Below are 27,140 nucleotides of genomic sequence, written 5' to 3' on the forward strand. Positions count from 1 at the left end.
GCCGGTCACGGTGGTAACAACGCCAATGTTCATATATGGAGTGAGCTTTGATGGTAGCTGGACAGATTTCTGAGTCTTGTAAATAGGTCAAGGCTGAAATGGGCTTGGATAGCGGCTCCAGAATTTGGGAAGTTAGATTGGTGCTGGAAAGACTTGTACAGTCTGTGATCCAAAACTGGCAGGGAGAAATATGCCAGTGTTTTAATTGTGAAGAAGTGGAACTTGTGCAGAGTGCCAAACCAAGCTGTGGCCACATTGTTTGCAGACTAGATGGACTGTGTAGGTCTTTATCTGTGACAATTACTATGGAGCTCATTTTCAAAGCAGATATCTCAAAATGGTCAAAAACGACTAAATTTTTCTTGGCATTCTTATTTTATTCCTTTTTTTAATACGAGTATCATTTTTAAATAAAACTTATTGAACTAGATTGGGATTTTTTTTCACTTCATCCAAATAGCAAGGGGGCTTGTTGGTGGCATGTTTTGATTGGGCCTAGATCAGGCCCAAATTTAGGACTTCTTTCAATGATAATGGAACAGAAAAAATTCTTCAGGGCACAAAAGAAGTCCGTTTTGATCAGATCTAAGCTTCAAAATTGTGCTTTGACTGACAAGCTGCCCACTGGAGGGATTAAAACAGGGGTGTCAAACTCAGGCCCGTGGGCCAAATGTGGTCCGCAAGGTAATTAGATGTGGCCTGCGATTTGGCCCTCTGTCCTTCCCTCCCTCAAGTAGAGAAGTTGCAAATTAATGTCCATCCCTCAATAATCTTATGAAATAGGCACCTCCACATGTAGATGCTGACCCTGAGTGCTATTGCTCTTTTTCTGCACATGTAGGTTTTTTAAATGTATGCTCTGGCTGTGTGTGCTGGCAAATACACATGCAATCTTGCACATCCTTGTTCAGAAGATCCTGGGGAACTGTGAACAGCTCAGCCTGGATGTCTTAATTCCTACCAAATGGGGCGTGCAATCAATTAAAAGGGCTGGTGTGATCGATTGTATCAAACATAGATGATATACCTAGGAATACCATTAAATAAGCCACCTATAGTTTATTATTGATTGAGCGCTTCTATACCACTACTAATGACTGGGGAGTCAATTCAGAGCGGTCTACATGAGCTTCTGCAATGGCATTACAATACATGAGCTTCTGTAGAGATGTTACCATAAGGAGTTGCGAGGTGTTACAATACATGGGCTCTATATTGAAATGGCATGGAGCTCTGTGGTGGTGTTACAGAGTTATTAATACTGGAATGATCATGCCATAATCCATCATCCTACATATATGCAATGTTTATACCAAATCAGCTGTCCATTTATAGCTTACCTTTATCAAAGTGGGTCTAATCACTTACACAGTCAAGTGACAAAACCAAATAGCATTTTCATCCTATGACATGGGTGAAATCTGTATTAATATTATTTGTAGCCTAAACTAAAGCTGCAACAAAACTACTGTACTAAGCTTTGCTAGAAGTAGTAGGCTTGAAATGAATTGATATCTTACATCTCAAGGATCTGGCCAGTTATTAGGAGCAAAATAAGAGCCCCCTTCTTTCTCACCCATGCTGCATAAAGGACATCCCCAACTATTTTACTGGGTAAAATGGATGAGTTACTGTCAACTCGAATTATGCACTAACAAAAATTTTCTTAGTCTATTTTATATGATTAAAGCTCTTTTTGCATTGGGAAAACAACATGTTAATTTATTTTAAAATATTGATAAGACTGTATTTCACAGTTTCACTCTCTCTTGCACTCTCCTTTTGAGAGAAATTATCTTTCTATTAAAGTCTATAAAAAAAAAAGTTGAGAAAGTTATGCTTGGTAATTAAGATTGAAAATTTAATAAATATATAATAATTTAAAAAAAGTTGAGAATACGATGGAGCTCTTAAGGGTAAAGGAGAAAGCAGAGTGCAACTACTGCTCAACTTAATGCAATACAAATGTAAGTTAATGTTAATCCTTCTTTCAACAAGAAAAAGCACATTTAACAGTATACAAAATCTGAGGTGTCTTACTCCATCTAATATAATAAAGCCCTATGCGCGCATGTGCACTCCCACCTGCATGCTCCCGTTTTCCGTGCGCTGTAGGGCACCGCAGGTAGGAGTGCGCATGCGCGAGAATCCCCCGAGGTGGATGTCAGCCACGGTGGCTGCAGGCCACAGCAGTGGCTGTTGGTGGCTGAAGGCCGCAGCAGCTGTGGAGTATTAATTGGAAAATTGGGGAGGGGGAAGCAATGATAAAGGACAGCTGGAGACGGAGGAGGCAGGTAATAGGACAGACAACTATTGAGGAGGGGAAAAAAAAGGAAGTGGAGAGGGAAATACTGCTGGTGCTCCACAGGGAAGTGGGGGGGGAGGGAAATGCTGCTGCTGCACAGGGAGCAGGGAGACAGAAAGACAGACAGCGGGAGGGAGAGAAAGAAAGATAGACAGCGGGAGGGAGAGAGACAAAGAAAGGAAGAAAGACACGGGCATGAAGAGAGACAGAAAGACAGACAGACAGTGGGAGGGAGAGAGACAGAAAGAAAGAAAGGAAGAAAGAGACAGGGGCAGGGAGAGAGACAGAAAGAAAGACAGACAGACATATATTCTAGCCCGTTAATGTAATGGGCTTAATTCTTTTTTGTTCATCCTTATACACAGTAACATTGTAAATGTTGATAGACAAAGACCAGCAAGGTCCAGCCAGTCTGCCCAGCAAGGTGATCAGAGTTGTATCTGGCGCTCTGTGCCAGTTCCACGTCTTCAATGGCATCATAAACAGGGCAGCTGGAAATCTGCTACCTTGCCAACTTCATATAGGCAGTTATATGATACAATAGTAGAACATGATAATACTGTTGCTTTCAACCATAAGAATGTCTTCCCTCCCCCCCCACACACTGATTAAAGCAGTGTGTTGCAAACTTTTTAAGGTGTGGTGCACTAATTTTGTGACCGCAGCTGGAGGGCACCCAGAAATGCGCAGATGTCGATGTGATGATGTCACACACATACATGACATCATCACGTTGGCATCCCACAGATGACCTCAAGCCACGGCCCTGAGCCTCCTATTACTGCCATTGGGGTTTGCTGCGGAAGGAGAGGTGAGGAGGAGCCTGCAGAAGTGGTGGCAAGGAGGACAGGCGCAGGTGCCGGCTGACTGATTACAGGACGTGCCTCTCCGTGAGAGGCACTTCCTGTAAGCAGTCAGCCAGTGCTGGCACCTATCCTCCTAATAGGTATCTCACAGCATACCTGGAATCTGCCGGGGCACACAGTTTGCGATACATTCGACTAAAGCATCATTTATTCACTAATATCAACTTTATGCTTCTATCCCTCCCCCACAGAGATGCACAGCACCTGCAACCCTTTTTCTATATAGGGATCCTCTCTGTTTATTTCATGCATTCTTGAATTCCATCACCATTTTTGTCTTCACCACCTCCTCAGGAAGGACATTCCAGGCATCCACTACCCTTTCTATAAAAGTATTTCCTGATGTTGCTCCTAAGTCTACCACCTTGCAACCCCAACTTATGATCTCTAGTTCTACCACTTCCCCATCTCTGAAAAATATTAATTTTTATATCAATACTTTTAAGTTTTAAACATGTGTCATATTCCATCTACCCCTCCTTTCCTCTAGAGCAGGGGTGTCAAAGTCCCTCCTCGAGGGCCGTAATCCAGTCGGGTTTTCAGGATTTCCCCAATGAATATGCATTGAAAGCAGTGCATGCACATAGATCTCATGCATATTCATTGGGGAAATCCTGAAAACCCGACTGGATTCCGGCCCTCGAGGACCGACTTTGACACCTGTGCTCTAGAGCAGTGGTTCCCAAACCTGTCCTGGAGGACCCCCAGGCCAGTCGGGTTTTCAAGATAGCCCTAATGAATATGCATGACAGAGATTTGCATATAATGGAGATGCCAGGAATGCAGATCTGCTCCATGCATATTCATTAGGGCTATCTTGAAAACCCGACTGGCCTGGGGGTCCTTCAGGACAGGTTTGGGAACCACTGCTCTAGGTCTTCAAGTCTCTTCTCATATGTCTTTTGTATAAGTCCCATATAATTTTTGTCACCTTCCTCTTAATTGCCTCAACACTTTTGATGTCCTTAGTGAGATATAGCCTCCAAAACTCAACAAAGCACTCCAAATGAGGCCTCACCAATGACCTGTACAAGGTCATTAATATCTATTTCTTCTACTGGATATGTCTCTCTCTACACAGCCTAGCATCCTTCTGGCTATGATCACTGCCTTGTCTCACTTTCAGATCCTATGACCTCAAGGTCCCTCTCTTGATATATACTCATTTGCCTGTTATCTCTCAGCAAATACAGCTCTTTTGCATTTCCACACTCCATGGGCATCACACTGCTCTACTCTGCATTAAATTTGAGCTGTCAAACATTAGACCAGGATGCTCAATGTCAGTTCTTGAAGGCCACAACCAGTCAGGTCTTCAGGATTTCCCCAAAGAATATGCATTCTTTCAATAGAAGCTATTATTAAATATAAATCTATATTTTTGTTTTTCATAATTATTATTATTACTCATTTATCAATAAATATCCCACATTTAAACATTTATTTACATATATAATCATGAAAAATCACATCAAGAGCCTGTTCCTGCTTCATCTACATAAAATGAATGTTCAAATTAATTCACATAAGCAAAGTCCATACATCATTTCTTCCTACGAATATTTCAATCATATCTTATGCAGTCCATGCTTGTTGGAAATATCAAATATATTGCACTGAGTCCTCTAGATAGCATTCCTTTTGTCAATTTTTTTTCCTCTCTTTTTTCCACCGCAATCAATAGCAAATATCCTGACAAAAGACTGTGTTTTGCCCGAGTCTTCAGGAGCTGAGGCAGTACATGGCTCCCAATGTGCTCTAAACATACATCAATACTTAAATTACCATCACATAATATTTAACATAATCAATTCTATAATAGTAAAAACAACATCGTATAAATAGTACCTGAAAGCCTTTAAATATCATAAATGCAACAGCAAGGAGGAACCAACCGCCAGACCATCATGGAACCACACTAACTTCCCACAGGAACCTCTGTTCTCATTCCTAATTTCCTGTTCACTTAAATTACCCAATCTCTAATTCCATTCATCTGCCTAAAACCCAATTAACCCTCTAATTTATAAAACTTGCCACTCCACCACCTGATTGAGCCCCTTGGGTTGAATTATTTCCCACTGAAAAATCAATTGCTGCTCTTTCCTCAACAATGTATCATATACGTTACCTCATACTTCAAGTGCACTGTCATCAAAATCACAAATTTAAAATCATCCAAAACATGATTACTGTACTCAATTGCCAATGACTTACTAATCTAATTTACCCAGACAAAGGTTGCTGATATGCTGAGCAATCCGTTGCTTAAATACATGTTTTGGTATGCCCAATATATCATTTGACGTACAAACCCATATACTACTGAACAGATTTCACAATCTGAGTATGTCTGCAAAATAAATTCACATTCAGTATTAGGGACAATCACTTTATTGGTTTCCCATGCATATTTTTTAAAAAACACATCGTGTACATTGGAAATGCCCATTTTGTTCTGATGTATTATTCCCGAGATTGTTACATCTAGATAAAAGTTCAACTAAATTCCTACCTCAAGTATAAGCAAAACAAAGCATATCAGCCAGGGCAGGATGTAAATTTAATATATGCCAGTGACGTCGTATGGCCTTCCTGAGTGCATGAGATCTACTACATACAATGGAGGTAGTGCATGAAAATAGATTTTGGCCCGGATTCTATAAATGGCATCCTGATTGTAGGCAGCAGTAGGTATCCTAACCAGCCAATTGGGACGCATGTTATTTTTTTTAGAAACCTCCCGAGGTAGGCTGCCTACATTGGAGGTGCCTCCGGGAGCCTGGGGAGGCGCGCAAGCCTGCCTAAGCTCACCTAAGGCTAGGCATGGGCATGGTTTGGCCTGGAAGTAGCCTTAGGCAGACCTAGTGGCCATATGCATCTCCCTAGACCAGCAGAAGATGTGTTCAATGTAAGATGTGGCCATCCATTCGCCCCCCCAAATGATCATGGCAGGAGGGATTCCCAGTCCCTCCTGCCCGGCAACCCCCGTTCCTAACAAACGTGGCAGGAGGAATGCCCAATCCCTTCTGCCGGAACCACCCTACCCCCCCCCCTCCTGCTGCGTTTGTTAGGGAGGGGGGTTGCCAGGCAGGAGAGACTGGGCATCCCTCTTGCTGCGATCGTTCGGGGGGGATCCAGCAGGAGGGATTGGACATCCCTCCTGCCGGTAGTCTTCACTGGGAGTGGGGAGGGTTGCTGCTGAACTTATCGCAGCAGGGAGATCCCTCACTGTGATAAGCTCAGCGGCAACCCGATTCTCTACCTGGCATCTGTAACATGGATGTCGGTTAAAGAATTGGGTTCATTTTAGTTGGGCTTGTCATTTTAGGCACGATTCTGTATAGGACGCCCATCGGCTTCTGAGACCGGGTGTCCTATACAGAATCCGGGTCTTTGTGTACATTCATTGGGGAAATCCTGAAACCCTTAAGGATTGACACCGAACACTCCTGCATTAGACCATTCCTCTAATTTTTTTCAGATCATTTCTCTTGTTGTCTACTCCCTCTGGGGTGTCCACTCTTGCAATTCTTTGTGTCATCCTCAAAGAGGCAATGTCACTCACAAATATATTGAACAGAACTGGCCCCAATACTGATCCTTGAGGCACTCCACTACTCATCTTTCTTTCCTCTGAGTGAATTCCATTCACTACCACCTTTTGTCATCTGTCAGTCAATCAGTTTCTAATCCAAACTGATTTTTTTTAAAGTTGAAAACCACAAATACATTGTGATGTTATCAAGCATCTTTAAAATAGTAGCATTGCAATTGGCTAGTGCCACAAAAGATGCAAATGAGCAGGGACATCCTGAGCTAGAAACATGTCCTGTGTAATCCGGCCATAGTGCTCCCACCCCATCCACTGTATTGCAGCTAAGCAGGGGAGGCAATGAACAGAACACAATTTTGTTGTGCCTGCCTCCTTTGTGCCTTGAATGGGTGCACTGTCCACACCTAGCTCACTACAGCCCTGCAAATGAAATTTACTATTAGCTGTGTAACTGATATTATACAGATTTGTTATTTATTGTTTCTTATGGTAATGTTATTAGCTGGAAACAACCAAATTAGTTTTCATCCTATAATGACGTATTAACTACTGTTTTAATTTCTGCAAACCACCTTGATAGGTCTCTTTTTGAAAAGCAGTCAAGCAACATTTGTACGTAAATAGATAAAATAAAGCATGAACTGTGTGAGACCTCCAACCCTCCAAAGCAGTTAGTGTAGAAGATTCAAAGAATGAACAATATGAGGACAGCAAGTGAGAAAGACCTTGCAAAGAGCAAACAGGCAAGGGTGAGAGAATTACAGACATGAATAACTGCCAAATATTAACAAAACCAGCCCATTTTAGATAGGTCAGGGTATGCCAAATTCAAGTATTTTAGAAAAGGATCTGCTGACACACAGCCTTTTCTAAATAGCATACAAAAATATACATGTATGCACTGGTTACATGCAACAGGAGCAACCATTTTACAACTATCAATATCTAAAACATCAATGGAGGCAATGTTGAGACAACATATATGTCTAAGTGTTGGGACATGTATAAGTTGGAAGTGCCAATACATAGACTTATGTGTGCGCCATTTTGGAAACTCTCATTTCACAGCTCAAAATCATTCATCATAATCAGATCTTATTTTGTGAAGGAGGGATGGAGATTAAAGGAAAGACCTCTCCTAATCCCTCTTGTAGAGTGCTGCCATAAATGAACAGTTTTACAAAATAAGAGGGTAAATCAAAAAGTAAAGACAAAATACATTTAACAGCGTTAACAGAAGCAACTGTGAGCAACTGAATATATCACTTTTCCACATAGTCCCCATTCATGATGACGTATTTGTTCTATCGTTTAACTAGCTTCTGCATTCCTGCAAAGAAGATGTTTTTCAGCTGCTCCCATAGCCAGGTGAGTACCGCTTCCTTTACTTCATCATGCTTTGTCTTTTGCTCTCTGAGTCGCAGTGATGCACCCATGTCTCATCGCCGGTGATGATTCTCTCCAGAATACTCGGCTCTTCTTCATACTGTCTCAGCAACTGGGTCACAACTTCCACATGCTGATGATTGTGCAGATCAGTAAGCTGTTTGGGAACCCACTGTGCACAGACTTCCTTGTATCCCAAGTCATCATGCATTATGGCAAATACAGATCCATAACTGATATCCAAATTTGCAGCCAATTGAGATGGCGTCATCCTTCGATCTTCTGCAATCAAGGCATTTGTCCTGTCAATGTTCTCTTGTGTGCGTAATGTCGATGGGTGACCAGAACAATCTTCATCGGTTACATCTGTTCTTCCCACTTAAACCTTTTTACCAACTCATAAACCTTTCATTGATTCATGGTGCTATGTCCATACTGAGTCAATATCTGACGGTGAATTTCCACAGATTTTACTCCCTCTGGCCAAAGCACACTACTGCATGTTGTTCTTCGATGGTGCAATCTTGCAATGGAGCATCCATGTTTCTGACCTCGTGGCTGCTGCACAACTATAGGCTGAGCACTGCACTGAGCATGGACAAACTATCCATCAGGCAATGTATAAGTACATATGTTGCATTTCGCTAACTCTGTTACAGTTATCACGTTATTTAACAATTGCCTTTAATTTTTGATTCACCCTCATATATACAATATATACCTGGGAGCAGCTGTCAATCCCAGTGTTGACCACCATGATTAAAAATGTGCATTCCCCTTTTGAAATGGGGACTACATCTATTATTTGCTGGTCCCAACCTAGTCCCATCCAAACCCTGCCCTCTTGCCATATCCACATATTGCAGGTTTTACCAGGGCCAGATTGAGGTCAACTAATGCCCTAAGCAAAGCCCAGCTTTGGTGCCTCTCGGCCCTTCCATTGCTTAACTGACTAGGCATTAAGATCCAATAAGTGTTGAGAAATATCATTATTGTAAGAAACAAAACATTATCCATATTTATTATGATTAGAAAAACATTGAAATTCATGTTAGATAATGGGTGTGGCAGATGGCAGTGAAAGAGTTAAGGGAGCAAACTCTGTGTTTCCCCCATCCCTTGGTGTCCTAAGCACTTGCTTATGTTGCTTAATGGTTAATCCAGGGCTGAGATTTATATGTGTGCATCCCAGCTTTCTAAAACTGGCTTTCAACATTAACTCTATACATGTAAATGCCAGCAGGACTTCTAAAATAAGGGCCCATAAGTACATTTTTTAAGGTCAATAATCTTTGGTAGTCTGAAATTCAGGCATACTCCATACTCTCTGGGTAGACTCAGCACTACGTTCAATATCTTCAGAAATGGTCTTAATATCACTGATAAACGGGTAAATCCTAGCACGGGATTTGAATGATGTTAAGGATAGGCTGACCGCCCGTTTTGTGTTCCATTGTCTTGTAAGCTTCTTTGCTTCTTCCTCCTCTTTCAATATTTCAGTGGTTTCTTGCAGGACTGTTCGGAAGAGCTGGGGTATCTCTTGCACTTCTGGTTCATATTCAACTAGTAGTTTCCTAAACCTGAAAAAATGTACAACAAATAAATGTGTTACAATGATACTTTTCACTCACTACAGTAAAATTAACAAAAGCTGATTGGAGATGACTAATGAGGATATGTGGATTCCAGGTAAACTCAAGCCTGTGAAGATCCAAACTTATAAAATGGCAAACATTTTTATAAAAAGCAAAATTTTCACTCCATTAAAGTTGCTTGCTAGTTCTTCTTTTCTTCATTTAGTTTCAGTGCCAGCAAATTATTCTTGTTTAAGTATGGCAGTTTTATTCTTGTTTGATAACTTTGCATTATATGATTAAAAGATTTTGGATTTAGCTCAGGTCTTTTCAGTACTAGCTCAAGGCAAGTTCCATTGAGGTACAGTAGCTATATCCATTTCCCCAGAGTGAGCTTACAATCTAAATTTGTATCAAGGAGCAACAGTGGGATTTGAACCTTGGCTCCTCTGGTTCTCAGCCTACCACACTAATCAGCAGGCAATTCCTCCACTTCACTACATGTTTTAACAAAGAGCAATGAGCCAACCAGAAGAAGCACATGACATGTACAGATTATACTCCAGCACCCCTCCATGGTCGCACTTCTCAAATAGGCACAAGCATCTCTTTCTGAAGAGTCTGGTGTTCATCTTAGAACATAAGAATTTCCATCTCCGGATCAGACCCTGGGTCCATCAAGTCCGGTGATCCGCATACGCGGAGGTCCCGCCAGGTCTACCCTGGCATAGTTTTAGTCCCTAACTTCTATCAGATCTTCTGCCCAGACAGTAGTCAGGTGAAATCTGCTAAGAACTCGAATCAGCTTTACAAACAGAAAGCAGTGAAACCCAGTTGCTCCTCATAAGCTGCCTTGTTACTAAACAATGGCAGCAGTCAGCAGAGGGGTAGCTACCATTAAGCAAACCTAGCAAATGCCCAGGGCTACTCATTGGTAGGAGTTGCCTGCTGTTGAATTTGAAGTTCCCTTGACTTCCTCCTCTCCATCCCTGCTGTATGGCATCAATCTTTGTCCCTTCCTCTTCACCCCCAAAAGTCCAGTGTCTCCCTCAAATGTAGCTTTCTGTCTGTAGGACGTGGCAGAGAAAAAGGTTCTAGTGAGGCTGCCACAAATATGGAGTACTATGAGAATTGGAGGAGACTAGAGAGATTCTCCGGGGGGGGGGGGGTTGAGGAGAGAATAAGGGAGAGATATCAGACCTGCACAGGAGAGTTGGGGGGATTATTGGGACTACCAGAGAAGAGTCTAAGAGAGACCAGACCCCTGAGGAAGGGAAGAGATGCTGGACCTTGGGGAAAACAGAGTAAAAAAAAAAAAAAAAAGAGAGAGAGAAACCTAGACCAAATAGGAAGAAAGGGGTGGGGGGGGGGGATACCGGACTTGGGGGGATTGGAGGGGCAGGGGAGAAGGAAAGACAGCCTAGACTGAAGGGAACATGGAGAAGGACAGGGACACAGAGAAGAGATGAAGGCATGAAAGGATCATAGGGAAAGGGACAAAGAGGGTAGATACTGGATAAAATATGATAAGGACTCAATGAAAGATGTTTAATATGGAGAGGAGGTTAGGGGCATTGAGAAAGCAGATGCTGGAGAAGACAGATAAGAAACACAGAGGTGGATGGTGGATATATAGAGGAATGTCAAAAGGACAAAAATACTTTTGAAAGAGAGTTTTATAAAAACACAAAGAAAATTCAACCCCATATTCATCAGGCAGTGGTCAGCATTTTTTAAAATGGTGATCGTTGCCAGCTAAATTATCCCCTAATATTCAGTGTCGAGCCATGTCAGGGCACCATTAATGAATATTGAGGGATAATTCTGAGCAGCATGGCTGTCTAGAGTTTAGGCAGACCTGGTCAACATTCGGCCAGAGCCTACATAAAAGTTATGCAGCCCTGGCTGAATATCATGCCAGAACCTCATAACTTTTTTTTTTGTTTTGTTTAAAAAAATTAAAAAAAGCCCCTTTCCCTCCCACCTCCCCCTGTGGCAAAAGCTCCATGCCCCTGGAAGGCCCCTTACCCCCTAGCTATCCAGGTAGACCCCTCCAGGCCTATCTGTATCCCTAATGATCCAGCTGTGTCTCTGGGGACAGGGACACAGCCTCCTTGCTCCTGCCTCTTGCGGTGCCTTCTCAAAATAGCTCATAATACTTCTAGTAATAGTGTGAGCTGCTGCAAGAGGTCACAGAAGCCATTTTGAGAAGGCGCCACATGGGGCAGGAGAAAAGGAGCTGTAATCCAGCCCCTAACGACCCTGCTGGACCACCAAAGATATAGGTAGGCCTGGGGGGGGGGAATCTAACTGGCGCAGCTTAATAAAAGGAGCCCTATGTATTTTGTCTAAAAAGAAATCTGCAAGGTCCTGCGCTGATGACTGAGATTGTTCTACAGTAGCACCTAAAATAGGAGGCGTAGTCAGAGTAACTTTTTAGGATTGCGAAGATCTGCAACATGACATAATCAGGCTCGAGGAATGGGCATCAACACGGCAGATGAGGTTCAACGTGGATAAGTGTAAAGTGATGCATGTCGGCAACAAAAATCTCATGCACGAATATAGGATGTCCGGGGCCGTACTTGGAGAGACCACCCAAGAAAGAGACTTGGGAGTTCTGATCGATAAGTCTATGAAGCCATCCATGCAATGTGTAGCAGCGGCAAAAAGGGCGAACAGAATGCTAGCAATGATAAAGAAGGGGATCACGAACAGATCGGAGAAGGTTATCATGCCGCTGTACCGGGCCATGGTGCGCCCTCACCTGGAGTACTGTGTCCAGCAATGGTCACCGTACATGAAGAAGGACACGGTACTACTCTAAAGTGTCCAGAGAAGAGCGACTAAAATGGCTAAGGGGCTGGAGGAGTTGCCGTACAGTGAAAGATTAGAGAAACTGGGCTTCTTCTCCCATCAAGCCACGTCTTACTGTTGTTTTCAAAAATTAGTCAAGTCTTCTCTGTTTGACAAATTTATTACTTAACTTGGTATTCTTCAGATTGTAACCATATTTTTTTATTTATTTATTTATAAGATTTTACATTATTATCAAGCATAACTTGTACAGAAAGTATAATCAAGAAAATATAACATTTAGGTTTACTTTCAATCCTAATAATGAATCAAAGTATAAAGGAAAAAAACATTTCTTATCTTAATCACACAATTTAGATCCAAGATTAATGAAAAGAGTAATTAAATTTAAAGAATAATTTTACAGGGAAAATTACTGAATCTGTGCTGACGCAGAGCTAATTATCACTTAGATACGGTTGGTATTCCACGCTTCAGGGAGAGAAAAGCAATCAAATGAGCCGGTTCTACAAAGACATATTTAAAAGCACGGTATCTAATGACACATTTACATGGATATCTAAGAAAGAAAAAAGCTCCAATATGAGTCACGCCTGGCTTCAACATTAGGAATTCCCTTCTTCTCTTCTGAGTCTCCCTTGAGACATAAGGAAATATTTGAATATGGAGACCCAGGAAGTCCTTAGATCTATTTTTAAAGAAACGTTTAAGGATCCAAAGCTACAGTCAGTAAGAGGGTGGCTGGAGTAGCCAGTTCTCTATCTGATTGTTCCAATAAAGTGGAAACGTCCAAGGGTACTTCCTGTGACATTCCTTCATCTTCTTTCTTTTGTGGATCCCGATTTCTTGTAGGCAAATAATATACCCTTGTAAGAGGTGGTAAAGAATCCTCAGGAATTGTTAATATCTCCAGAAAGTAGTGCTTTATCATTTCTCATGGAGAAATTGATGACATTTTTGGAAAGTTAATTAAACGCAAGTTATTAGCCCGAGTCTTATTTTCAAGATCTTCCAATTTTGTTTTCATAATTAGGTTATCTTTAACAAGTAGATCTTGATTGCTTTTAATTGTTTTAAGTTCCTTGATTTCCTCTTGTATTTCGGACTTCAACAATACAATATCTTGCTTTAATAAATTAATTTCTTCTTTCTGGTTTTTTATCTCTTGATCCAAGTGTTTTATTTGCGGATTAAGGGAGTTCCCTAGATTAGAGACTAGGTCCCAAAGAGAATCTAAAGTGACTTCAGAGGGTTTGTCAGGAGGAATAAAAGTAACTTGTGTTTTTAATGACTGCTCAGTCGAGTGTTTTACCTCTCTGAGGTCCTGAGTTTCTTCAGCCAACGTTGTCCCGGTCGCTGGTTCTTTCCAGAGGGAAGAATCACTCTGGGTTGTTCCTTGTAGCGAGCCCTCCTGCAGACTGGCCTCTTGGGAGAACACTTCCTCTTCGGGTGTGCTCTCTCCTCGCGGTGAGCTAGCTCCCAGCGCTAGTGGCTGAAGAGGAGGCATCCTTACGTCGGGGCTCAGCGTGACATCAAGCCCTTGAGGAGACCCCGCGGCACTACTCTCTGCCGGGGCACTCAACGGGCGATTCCCCGACACTTCCTTCTCGCTTAGAAGGCGCCAAAAAATGTCATCCACGGTAGGCAACGGGGCTGCCGAACGTCGGGAGGCTCCACCGACGCTTCTGCCCTTTCTTTTCGGCATTTTCGGCCGACAAATCTTTGAGGTAAGGAGACTATCAACGGCGTCCTCATAGCAATCAGATAGCAGTAGCGGCCATCTTGGATCCCTGTAACCATATTTTAAACTTTTTATTGTATAATTTTATTTCTATGGTATGAATGTATTTCGCTGACTGTCCAGTTTCTCTTAGTGTAAACTATTGCTGCCCAATTCACGATTCGAATCGATTCACCGATTCACTTCGGTTGAATCGGTTCGAATTGATTTACCAGGACAAAAAAATCGGCCTCCCGATTCGTTGACCGACCCTCCCCCCTAAAGCAGGAGTGGCAGCGCTGCCTCTTGCTGGCCTGCCGTTCCTGCTTTAGAGGCGAGGGGGAGGGTCAGTCGAGAAGTGGCTTATCCACTGGCCTCCCACTGCTGTGCTGTCCGTCTTCCCCACTGGACTTCCGGAATCAATTTTCCTAATTTCAGCAGCCTGCAATAAGATCGCTGGTGCTAGCGATCTTTGCAAGCTGCCGTACGGCTTCGGAGCTCTCTTCTCTCTGCCGCGGTCCCGCCCCTTCTCTGACATCAGAGGAGGGGCGGGACTGTGGCGGAGGAAGCAGCACAGGGATCGCTGGCATCGCAATCGCTGCGGGATTTCTCTACCGTAGCTGATGCGGGGAGGCCAAGGGGATGAGCGGTCCTTCGGGGTGGGGGGGGGGCGAGCGGTCCTTCGGGGTGGGGCAGGGCATCAGGCCTTCAGGAGGGACAGGCAGGCAAGCCTTCAAGGGGGGGGACAGGCAGGCCTTCAAGGGGGGGGGACAGGCAGGCCTTCAAGGGGGGAGACAGGCAGGCCTTCAAGGGGGGGGAACAGGCCTTCAAGGTGGGGACAGACAGGCAGGCCTTCAAGGGGGGACAGGCCTTCAAGGGGGGACAGGCCTTCAAGGGGGAAGACAGGCCTTCAAGGGGGGGACAGGCCTTCAGGGGTGGGATGCAGACCTTTAAGGGGGGGACAGGCCTTCAGGGGAGGGGGGGCCCTGGTGTAGAAGTACACGGAGGGAAGGGGGGGTTCAAAGAGACGCGCATATGCCGGACTTTGGGTGGGAAGATATAATGGGTTTGAAAATAGAGGAGAGGAAGAGAGATGATGGACCATGGGTTTTAGGAAGGGAAGGAACAGAAAGGGAGAGAAGTTGGACACAAGGGATGGCGTGGAGGGGGGATAGAGATACTGGCTAGGAGGGTAGCTGGGAAAAGAAAGGGAGAGATGGTGGACCCTGGGGTGGTGGGGAAGGAGGGAGAGTTGCTGTATGAAAGGATAGTTAAGAAAAGATGGACCTGTGGAGGGAGACGAAAAAAGGAAAGATGCCAGACCTCCTGGGGAGGGAAGGGAAATGGAATTTGGGGGACCGAGATGGCAGATGGATGGTTAGCATGTAGAAAGAAGAAAGAAGGAGACCCTGGCAAGCAAGTTATCAGAAGACAACCAGAGCCTTGGACCAACAAGATTTGAAAAATAACTAGACAACAAAAGGTAGAAAAACTAATTTTATTTTCTGTTTTGTGATTGCAATATGTCAGATTTGAAATGTGTATCCTGCCAGAGCTAGTGTTAGACCACAAACGTGAGCTAGGATTTAACAGAGAGAGGAAAAGTCCTTTTTTGTTTCTTTATTTTATTTACACCACAGCGCCAGTGTGGTTAGGAGAAGCCAAAGGGGGATGAAAAAGCTATAAAATAAAAAACAGGATGTTTGAAAAAAAACACCCAATTGGGCAGGAAAATCGAATCAAAAAACCAATTCAATAGGCTGAATCGAATTGAAATTTTTTTCCTGAATCGGGCAGCACTAGTTTGCGCTACTGTCTTAGACTTTAGGACCTGGGATTGGGGAGAGATGGCATCCTCAGTACTTTATAATACAAGTGAAAAGAGGATTTGTTCAGACTTTTGAAGGGTCTGCAGAAGAAAAATATTGTATAGGCCGGGGACATGAGACAGCAGGAAACGGGAACTTTTCTTCCTTCTATTTTTGTGAATGGCAAGGCTGAGGATGTCAGAGAGTTCAATTAAAATATGTGCTTTATAAGAAAATATAATAATGTGTTTTATAAAGTTTATAAGCATTGCTGGCCTACCCGGTGAGGTGTTCCTAGTGGTGGTGGTGGTAGCAGTGTGTCAATGTGTTGAGAGGAAGAGGTGGTCCTGGAAATTCTGCTGAGCAAACTCCGGGCCCATTTCCACCCCCCAGTTAGTCCACTCCACTCAACTGGTTCACACACTGAGTTTGTCTTTGGGTGTTTTTCCTGGGTAGTTGTTTTGGGATCTCTTCCAGTGGTTTGTCAGTATCTCCTTGTGGTCCAAGAAAGGAAACTTTGTTAACCATAGCATTGACCTTCAGAATATGTTTGTAACAGCACTGCTTGTGTGGCATTAGGCTATGTAGTGATCGAAAGAAAAAAACCAGACCTTTGCACATTTTTGCACTATATGGTGGGTGTATGAGGAGATTCACATTTCCTGGACAGCTAAGTCCTTGTGAAGTTACCTTGTTCTTTCTGTATTTGACATCTAGCAAGGTCTCTGTTTGGAAGGAAAGATCTAAGCTTAAAAATGAAGTGGCCAGAAGTTATGGTAAAAGCAGATAGCGTTGCTGGTTTTAAGAAAGGTTTGGACAAATTCTTGGAGGAAAAGTCCATAGTATGTTATTAAGACATGGGGGAAGTGTCTGCTTGCCCTGGATCAGTAGCATGGAATGTTGCTACTCTTTGGGTTTTGACCAGGTTCTAGTGACCTGGATTGGTTACCATGAGAATGGGCTACTGGGCATGATGGACCATTGGTCTGACCCAGTTAGGCTATTCTTATGTTATGTTCTCATCTGTAGGGGCCTTTGTTTTCACTTCTTATTTTAATGTATTTTTTTCTGGGAACTTACCAGTGTTTTTTTATAATGGGAACAAAAATGGAAGAGAATTAATGTGTGCGGAATGGGGGGGTAACTAATTTCGTCAGCTAAATAATTCAATCCACCTCAACCAGATATAGGAGAGCCCATGCACCATTCACACACCCTCCAACCAAAAACGTCAAAAGAAAAAAACTGTTCAACAACCTCCTAGCCATTCGAGCTGCAACACTCGACCCCCAACTCTACAACCTATTGACCTCGACCACAGACTACAAAACCTTCAAAAAAGAAATAAAAACCCTTCTATTCAAAAAACACATAAAACTGAACTAACACAATCAGAACTGTCACAAGCATCACCTGCAACTACTTCATATGTACTTCTGATGTCATGACAATTCAGACATAATTTATGTTATGTTATGTTATGTTTGGAATAATGGTTACATATATAAGGTTCAATAAAATAAAATTTTCACTGCCCATTTCTATTCTGACCATTTATTCCGTTTCATGGTTATTACAAAAAATATTTTTTTACATGGGGGGGTGGTGTCAAAAAATGATGGGCCCCGGGTGCCACATACCCTAGGTATGCCAATGGCGGGGACAGAGACAGAGCCTGCAGGGATAGAGCTGGGATGGGGACAAACTTTGTGCCCATGTCATTCTCTATTGACAAGAAGAACCAATAAAGTGAAATCTCTAGCTGTTACCTTAGTATGATAGATCCACAATGAGATGGGGGGATTTTGGAACAGGAATCTTCCAGTTGTGACCTGTCCCCAGGGTTGATCTCATAACTGTGCTTTGGATAGCTGACCAGCCAGCTGTAATCCACACCTGTCTTTATCTTGCGGTACTCATTTTCCTTCTCTCGTTGCTGCTTCTCTGCTTGCTTCATCTGCCAGCTCAGCTCCGTCATGAGAGTTTCCGTCACCATATCCATTGGATTCTTTTGAGACAGCCGGCAATGAGGCTCACTCCATCGGAACCAGGAACCAAGCGACATCACTTTCCTGGTCTCTGTTTAAAAAATGTTTTAAAAATTAGTAAGTTTTCCATTTTATCTTAAAATCTGCTGTGTTTTGAATTCATTTATGCTCCTTCTTTCTCCCTTGCCATGTCACCTAACTACATAGAAATACTAGAATGTGACTTAACATACAGACTTTAGTGGTAACAAGAGGAGAATGTAACTTTCTATTTTTGGTGCAAATTTATCTGCCAGCAATTTTCTGTTAGAATAGCTTTCTTTTTTTCCTGGAGGAAGTGCCTGTTCTGTCAGCTGCCCGGCCCAAGCTCCAAGCCCATTCTTCCGACTTTGACTCACTGAAGAATTAATTCCCTAAGCCAAACTCAAACAAATGAAACACATTCCTGTATCATAAAGTCATAAGGGAGAACGGATGCTTAAATTAATATAGGGGTAGATTCAAGAAAGAATGCCAAAAGTTAGTTGCAAAAAAAAAATTGAGCACTAAGCAAGTATTTTATGATGGCAAAGCTGGTCATTGATGCTTTTATAGCATACTAATATAAGTTGGTATTTGAGCGCCAAATATTAGACACGAGTATTTTTTTACACATATCAAGGGCTGGTGTTAATGTTCAGTCCTGGCTTGTGCATGCCCCTCCTATTTAACACATTTGTAGTTATACACTACAGAATTTAGACACTAGGAAGCCAATATTCAGACGGAGGGAGGCAGGCTGGTTAACTCCCTCATTTAGCGCTGAGCCCGGGTCATTTCCAGTGACCAGCATCGAATATCCGGTCTAGTCCAGAAGCCAAGTGGTTCTGTGTCTGCTAAAGAAGACCCAACTAAGTCCTTCCTTTACCTCTACTGCACCTTGGGAGATGGAGTCTTTCACACAAAATTCTTAAAGAGTGTGGCACAATGGTTAAAACCCACCAGGACAGATAGGGGAAATGCTTGAGTATCTGAATAGATTCATGTAAATTGTTCCGAGCTCCCCTCGGAACCGATTCAAAGATGTGCGCAGAATTGAATCGGTTCAGCGGACGGCCACCAGGATGATCTCGGGGCTCAAGGGTCTCTCGTATGAAGAGAGACTGAACAAATTGCAGCTCTACACTCTCGAGGAACGTAGGGAGAGGGGAGACATGATCGAAACATTTAAGTACCTCAAGGGACGTGTCGAAGTGGAAGATGATATTTTCTTTCTCAAGGGACCCTCGGCCACAAGAGGGCACCCGCTCAAACTCAGGGGCGGAAAATTTCATGGCGACACCAGAAAGTATTTCTTCACAGAGAGAGTGGTTGATCGTTGGAACAAGCTTCCAGTGCAGGTGATCGAGGCAGACAGTGTGCCAGACTTTAAGAATAAATGGGATACCCATGTGGGATCCCTACGAGGGTCAAGATAAGAAAATTGGGTCATTAGGGCATAGACAGGGGGTGGGTAAGCAGAGTGGGCAGACTTGATGGGCTATAGCCCTTTTCTGCCGTCATCTTCTATGTTTCTATGTTTCTATTTTTGACTGGCTGAAACTTAGCCAGCTAAGTCCATTTTGAGCACTGGCCAGTTAAGTTATAGTGGTCAAAGACAGACCAGCTATTTCCGTAGCCTGATTTGGCTGCTGAGCTTGTCCCATCGGCACTTAAAATCAGCAGCTATTGCGCAATATAGCTGGGTAGGCTTTAGCCACTAAGGGCTGGGATTCTGCAAATGGCACCGTTATCATGCAGCTATGTGAAAGGTAGGCCAAGACGTTAAAGGCCTACATTACTGGGGCCTACCTTTCACAAGAATTGCATCTGCAGAGACACCTAATGGTGCCTGAGGCCACTTCCGGCATTAACCTCGCCCGTAGTGGCCTTAGGAGCCACAAGGCCCCCCTCCCCTCTTTAGACTGGAGAGTGACGCCTGTTTCGGAAATGCCCTTAGGTGCCTCCATTTTTTTTTTTTAAATGGCATTTTAATTTGTTTTTTAATTGGTGCAGTCAATGAGCAAATGTGGGGAATTGATTGGCATTGCAATAGTTATAATATATTTTGGATTTTTGATGTTAAGCGTCCTGTTCCAAGAGGCCTAAAAGGCTTTCTTCAAAGAACAATCTTATCAGGTTTGAAAGTCATACTTTATCTTTGGATTGGACCTTTAAGGCCAACATATAGTCATTGGCGTTCTAGAATGTTACACGTTTTAACAATGGAAAGTATTCAATTGTCAGAATGGGACACTAGACAGGGAAGACAATTTTTTTACTATTTGGCAACCTTATTTAGATACATTAACACCACACACTCGCAGTCGCATATTATTTAATATGTAATTACAGTTCTAAAATGGGGGAAAAGGGGAGGGAATTGGGTATATTTGCTTTTAGTGATAATGTTTATTATATATTAACTCTGTAAATGTTGGTTTTCTTCTTGTATTTGAAATGATTTTTTTTCACTATTTTGTTTGTATTTGAAATTTAATAAATATGATTAACATTAATTGGTGCAGTCAATTACTGCGCTGATTGAACCAATTAAAACAAGTACGTTAGGCGGCGTTAGGTGTAACTTACGGTGTTATTATTAGAATCTGGCCCTAAGTGCTGATATTCGGCGGAGACAGCCAGCTATCTCCCGCTGAACATTAGCGAGTAACTGGCTAAACGCTATTTAACTGGCCAGGAATCATTTCTGGCTGATTAAATAGCAGGGCTTATTGGGTGTTAGATTTATAGAACAGCGTCTAAGTGCAGTTACGTATGTAACTTAAGGGTCATTATTAGCAGTGAAAGCAATTAGTGAGTTCTTGAGTTCATTTAGAAAACTTTTAAAAGCACATCTGTTTTCTCAGGCATTTTTATGAATTAAAACAGAAATTTTAGACATGGTTCATTGTTTTAATGTTATATCTATTCTATGTATGTATGTTGTAAACCACTAAGATTTGTAGATTTGCTGTACATAAGAAATTTTTAAATAAATAAAATTAATGAATTAAACAATTAACTTAGGCGCTATTCTATAATGTGTGCATACAATTTTGTACACTAGTTGCAAAATTGTGTGCCCAGGTTTGTAGAATTAGGGAAATAAAGTTCTTTAAGTTTATCTGGTATATTTTGTGTTAGTTTGTCAGTGACCTGCATAGGGACTACAGTTACTCTACTGATAAGGCCAAATTTGAAAAAAAAAATTCCCTGCTCTAAAAAACAAAATTCCATTCTATCCTTGTGTAGCACTTGAGTGAGGGCAGGCTGTAGGTCCAGGTAAGACAAGCCATAAGCATTCAGCAAGTTCTGGTGAGTGTGGCACAGTAGTTAAAGCTACAGCCTCAACACCCTGAGGTTGTGGGTTCAAATCCCACGCTGTTCCTTGTGACCATGGGCAAGTCACTTAATCTCCCCATTGCCCCAGATACATTAGATAGATTGTGAGCCCCCCAGGACAGAGCAGGACATCTATATTGAAATTTCAAGAAGGTGCCTTTTTCATGCCTACATGTCTTTATAAAGTAGGCACCCAGTAGCAATGCCAATAACACACAGTTTAAATGCACACATTTACACCTGCTCTCAAGATGTTGTGAATATGGGTATACTCTATGCATGTATCCTCCTCTCCTTTTGTATTGAATTTTGTATGTATATATTATTTTGTATTAATCTCCCATAGAGTTTTCCCCCCATTTTTAAATTTGTAATATGCTTTGAAATATATGATAATACATGCACATCAAATTTTAATAAAAACTTGAAAAAAAACTTGATGAGTGTTCAATAAAATGTAATGCTCCACCTCAATCATTCGCCAACAGATGGCAGCACTGACATGCTACATGTGTTCACTTATTCTTTGAAATACAGTAAAACCTTAGATTGTAAGTAACTTGGTGTGTGAGTGTTTTGCAAAACAAGCAAAATGTTTTATTAAATTTTAATTTAATAAACGAGCAATGTCCTGCAATACAAGCACGTATACGCGCAGCATGTCATCACAACTGAGCCGAAGATGCTGTGAGGTCTTGCAATACAAGTACGTACTACAGTACAGTATTTTGTATTAAAGTTTTTGGGTTGTGGAACGAATCGTCAGAGTTTCCATTATTTCTTATGGGGAAATTCGCTTTGATATACGAGTGCTTTGGATTACAAGTATGTTTCCAGAACGAATTATGCTCGTAAAGCAAGGTTTTACTATATCTTTCTTCACCTCAGTTGGCAAGAAGTGTCTGGGTGAAGAGGCTATTTTGCTATCGCTTGTGAAATGGAAGCATGCAGTCAGCACTCATCAGTAAAATATGTACATTATATTACATTTATTTATATACCACTTATGTTCCTAAGTGGTCTACATTAAATAGGTACTCTATGGGGGAAATTCTGTAAATGGCATCTAAAAAGATATCACTTGTCAATCACACTTAGGCCCTATTACAGAATCCCGCCTAACCTAAAACTTAGGCACCAGTAATGTAGGCCAGGGGTTTAAAGGCTTACATTATAAGCGCCTAAGTCCTTTAGAGAATCATGCCTAGTAGCACCTTAGTCCTTCTTAGGGGTTACAAGATGTCCAGATTTACCCAGACATGTCTTCTTTTTAGAGGACTGTGCAGGTGTCCGAATGGCTTTTCAAAACCCGGAACTTGGTCTGAGTTTTGAAAATTTTCGAACTCGGGGTCGCATTGGGGGCGGGGGGCATCTGCGCAGATGCAACACTGTGTCATCACATGCATGCACATATGCATGTAATGTCATCGTGTCACGCCTTTGCATGCTCAGAGGCCCTCTAAACATGGCTCTGAGCTTGAAGAGATGATGTTCAGAAGGTGGGGCTGGGGCAGAATGGGGCATGACTTGGGCAGAATGGGGCTGGGTAGAAATGAGCGGGCCTGGGGGGGTGGAGCTACGTGTCCAGATTTTACAGGCCTAAAATCTGATAACCCTAGTCCTTCTCTACCCCTAAATATGCCTACTTTGAAGTCAGGCACTGCTAGGTACCATCTGATAGGTGCCTATCTTTTGTAGAATTGCGCCTATCACTCAATTAATTTTTGTTGGGTTAAGTGACTTGCCCAGGGTCACAAAGAGCAGCGTTGGGCTTGAACATGCAACTTCAGGGTGCTGAGGCAGCAGCTCTAACCACCTTCATCCCTCCCAAGTTAAGCTCACAGGAATGCCTATTTGTGGTCTGGCTTGAAATGTGCACAATCTTTTTGCATACATACTTTTTATGCAGATATATAAGAGTAGTTTAATTTTATAACAAATCTTCTCAGCATGTAAAACAGACTTTACAAGCACATCATCCTTTAAAAAATGACACTAAAATGCACAGCAAAGTGCAAAAGCTTTCAAGCACTGTCTCCAAAAAGGTACTGGAGAAATCTACTTTAAATGAAAGTCATTTTTACCTCGACCTCTATTTCAGGAAGCAGGTGAAAGCCTGGCTCTTCTCCCAATCCCTTAATACATATGTGACTAAGGGCTCCTTTTACAAAGGTGCGCTAGCGTTTTTAGCGCATGCACAGGATTAGTGCACGCTATAGCATGCGCTAGCCGAAAAATTACCGCCTGCTTAAAAGGAGGCGGTGGCGGCCTGCGTGTGGGGCAATTTAGCGTGCACTATTCCGTGCGTAAAGGCCCTAACGCACCTTTGTAAAAGAAGCCCTAAGTATACACTTGTTCTGCAACTGAACTAGCTTGCTATACACACTGTAACTTAGATCAGTTCCTTATATCTTGTTTAACTGTACAAAGAACTCGCCTTGAGTTTAACTACCCATCTATTTATTCCAACAGACTGTGTATCACCCATCTTGTCCCTTGACTCATTCGCTATATACTGTAGTTACCTTGTTTCCCTGAAAATAAGGCACTGTCTTAAATTAATTTTGGGCCCCAAAAAAGGCACTAGGTCTTATTTTCGGATAGGTCTTATTTTTTTCATGTACAATGATCATCTCTCCCTTCCTCTCCTTCACCCCAATTCTTCCTATTTCCTTTCTCTCCCCCACATGTGCATCTTTCCTCCCCTCTCACCCATCCCCTTGTGCAGTATCTTTCTATCCCTCCCTTCCTCCCATCCCCCTGAGCAGCATCTTTCTATCCCTCCCTTCCTCCCATCCCCCTGAGCAGCATCTTTCTATCCCTCCCATCCCCCCCCTGCCATTGCCACCGCACATACCCCCCGCTGACCCTTCCATCTCTCCCTCACATGTGAACCCCGACCGCAAGCTGAAATACCTGGAAACAAACGGCATTGTCGGCAGCACAGGCTGGTTCGCGGCTTGCCCTTCTCACGTCCAGGCGTTCCTCTGCCGCATCACTGATGATGTCATAAGCAACGCGGCACGGAACAGCCGGACGTGAGAAGGGCAGGCCGCAGGGGGAAGTGCTGCTGCTGGAAACTAGGGCTTATTTTTGGGATAGGTCTTATTTTCGGGAAAACACGGTAGCTGTATTGTAGAAAACCACTAGTATCATATCTATGGTATCTGAATGTTCTAGTGCAGTGGCTTTCAAACCTATCCTGGGGGACCCCCCAGCCAGTTGGGTTTTGAGGATATTTATTTAGTTAGTTAGTTTTCTATACCGTTCTCCCCAGGGAACTCAGAACAGTTTACATAAACTTCTTTATTTATTTATTTTTACAATTCAATCCGTTTAAATCTAAGCATAATAATTTGTATTTGCCCTAGTGAATATGCATGAGACAGATTTGCATACCTGTCACTTCCATTATATGCAAATCTCTCTCATGCATATTCATTAGTGATATCCTATAAACCCGACTGGCTGGAGGGGGGGGAAATCCCCCAGGACAGGTTTGAGAACTGTTCTAATGTATGCAATCTCACCTTGAGCATTGTGTTCAATTCTGGTCACCGTATTTCAAATATATATATATATATATATATATAGTGGAATTAGAAAAGGTTCAAAGAAGAGCAGCCGAAATTATAAAGGAAATAGAACTCCTGTCATATAAGGAAAGGCTAAAGAGGTTAGAGCTCTTCATCTTGGAAAAGCGACAGCTGAGAGGCCATATGATTAAGGTCTATAAATCCTGAATAGAGTAGAATGAGTAAAAGTGAATTGATGGGAAGGGGTAAAACGCGGACCTGACGGATCTAAACCCGTACGGCCTTAAAAATCTGAGGTCCGTGTTGGTCCGTGTCCGTGGCGCTTGTAGTTTCTGTCGCTGACAGACCTTGATGAGTTTTTTGCACTAACGGATCCGTCTCAGCATAGGGAGGGAAAAGTGTTAGGATCCGTCAGCGCTAAAAATCTCTTCCAGGTCTGTCAGAGCCAGAGACTAGTGCTGGAGCGGCAGAGCAGAAGCCAAGAGAGCGGGGACATAGGTTTTGGACGGGAAGGGGTAAAACGCGGACCTCACGGACCTGAGCAACAGAAACTACAAGCGCCACAGACACGGACCGACACGGACCTCAGATTTTTAAGGCCGTACGGGTTTAGATCCGCCAGGTCTGTGAGGTCCACGTTTTGCCCCTTCCCTGAATTGATTTTTTTACTCTTTCAAAAATTACAAAGACTAGGGGACACTCAATGAAGATACATCGAATACCTAAAAAACAAATAGGAGGAAATATTTTTTCTCTGAATAAATAGTGAACCTCTGGAACTCATTGCCAGACAATGTGGGGATAAATGACAGAAACTGTGGGGAATATAAAATTGCCCTAGGTTACAAAGCAGTAGGATAGCCATTTATGTCAAATAAACTTCAGCTTAGCAGTAGTTGCTTCAGTTGAAAAGAAGAGAACAGCAACTATTTCCAGCTCCTTTATTTTCTTTTTAAACATTTTCTTATGATGTTAACTTCCAAAATCAGAGCTATCACTCAAAAACGTTTTACAGAGTCTCTAACCTAGACGCACAAAAGATCATAATGACAGAAATACGATTTAAATAAATAAATGTGAAATACCCTCAATAGGATTATAAAAGTAATGGGCGGCTGCTGCATCGGGCTCTGTGCCTCTCAGTCTGCCAAAGGAAAAACTCACACATCAAACCGAGAAAGTGCAATGGAAACATCCAAAGAACTTACCGAAGTCCCTGCACACGGTCTTCTCGGACGGAAAGAAGTCACTTTCGTACGCAAGACCGGATCCTTTCAGGTGGGTCTCTATGAGGTGCCATGGGGGAGGGGGTGGGGTGCGCGCGCTTCGTCTCCTCTCCCACAGCCCGTGTTGCTCTGCTCCGGAGGGCGGGGGAGGAGCCCGAGGCTGACTCACTCCCCAGTCCTCCCGGCCCCAGATCTGCGGTTGCCATAGAGACCCGTCTAAGCCTCTTTTGGGACGCAATAAGCAGGATCGGCGGAGAGCATCTTCAGCGCGAGTCATGCGAATAAAGCACGAGACGTGCACGAGACACAAAAAAAAGAGGCAGACGGAAAGGGGAAGTGAGAAGGGCCGGGAAGGGGTAAAAAACGTTCCTCGCGGATCTTAACTGCACAGCCCTGAAAAATCTGAGGTCCGTGCCACTTTTAGGGCTCCTTTTACGGATCTTTTCCAGATATGCCCCGCCAAAAAGTTAACCCCCGCCATCCAAAAAAGATTATAAAAAAGAGGCGCGATCTGTATAAAGTAACCACGCCCCCCCGTCGGAGCCCTTAAAAAATGGTCGACAGTTTATCCTATTTTTTTATAATGTTAAGTTTCATATCCTCTTTTTTATAATCTTTTTTGGGTACTCCGACGGGGGGGGGCGTGGGGGGAACCCCCCCACTTTACTTTATACACATCGCGCCGCGTTGTGGCGGCGTTGTGCTGAGAACTTCACTGGTTAAGGTTGCGTGCGCTGGCAAAAGGTGGCGGGGCTTAACTTTCGGCGCATGCACTTTTTCCATTAGTGGCGGGGCTTATCTGGAAAAGATCCCCTTTTACTAAGCTGCGTTAGGGCATTAACGCGCGGAATAGCGCGTGCGCTAATCCTTAACACCAGCATTGAGCTGACGTTAGTTCTAGCCGTGTAGCGCGTGGTAATATCATGTATGCGCTAAAAACGCTAGCGCACCTTAGTAAAAGGAGCCCTTAGTCTCAGCATTGTTGTGCTGTGCCC

General features: G+C 42.9%; 1 protein-coding gene across 2 annotated transcripts; it reads right to left on the bottom strand.

The window, feature by feature from the left end:
• Nucleotides 1-5,549: 5,549 nt before the first annotated feature.
• Nucleotides 5,550-26,399, bottom strand: RD3 (retinal degeneration 3, GUCY2D regulator). 2 transcript variants are annotated; one of them, XM_033939476.1, is made up of 3 exons: nt 26,128-26,399; nt 17,802-18,111; nt 5,550-9,693 (listed from the first exon to the last, which is right to left on the bottom strand). In XM_033939476.1, exons 2-3 carry the CDS (start codon nt 18,095-18,097, stop codon nt 9,396-9,398), a joined length of 594 nt encoding a protein of 197 aa, XP_033795367.1. In that variant the 5' UTR covers nt 18,098-18,111; nt 26,128-26,399; the 3' UTR covers nt 5,550-9,395. The 2 variants fall into 2 exon arrangements, with proteins under 2 accessions (XP_033795367.1, XP_033795368.1); XM_033939477.1 differs by lacking the exon at nt 26,128-26,399 and adding an exon at nt 26,005-26,104.
• Between the last annotated feature and the right edge of the window lie 741 nt (nt 26,400-27,140).

The sequence above is a fragment of the Geotrypetes seraphini genome, chromosome 3 (assembly GCF_902459505.1).
Source record: "Geotrypetes seraphini chromosome 3, aGeoSer1.1, whole genome shotgun sequence".
In the NCBI taxonomy this organism is placed as follows: Eukaryota; Metazoa; Chordata; class Amphibia; order Gymnophiona; family Dermophiidae; genus Geotrypetes; species Geotrypetes seraphini.

Bases quoted from the DNA above. Each gene is read 5' to 3' on its own strand.
- RD3 (XM_033939476.1), bottom strand. From the start codon at position 18,097: ATGTCGCTTGGTTCCTGGTTCCGATGGAGTGAGCCTCATTGCCGGCTG. The intron at 9,694-17,801 runs GTAACAGCTAGA...ACATTTTTTCAG, and splicing joins TGTGGATCTATCATACTAAG to GTTTAGGAAACTACTAGTTG.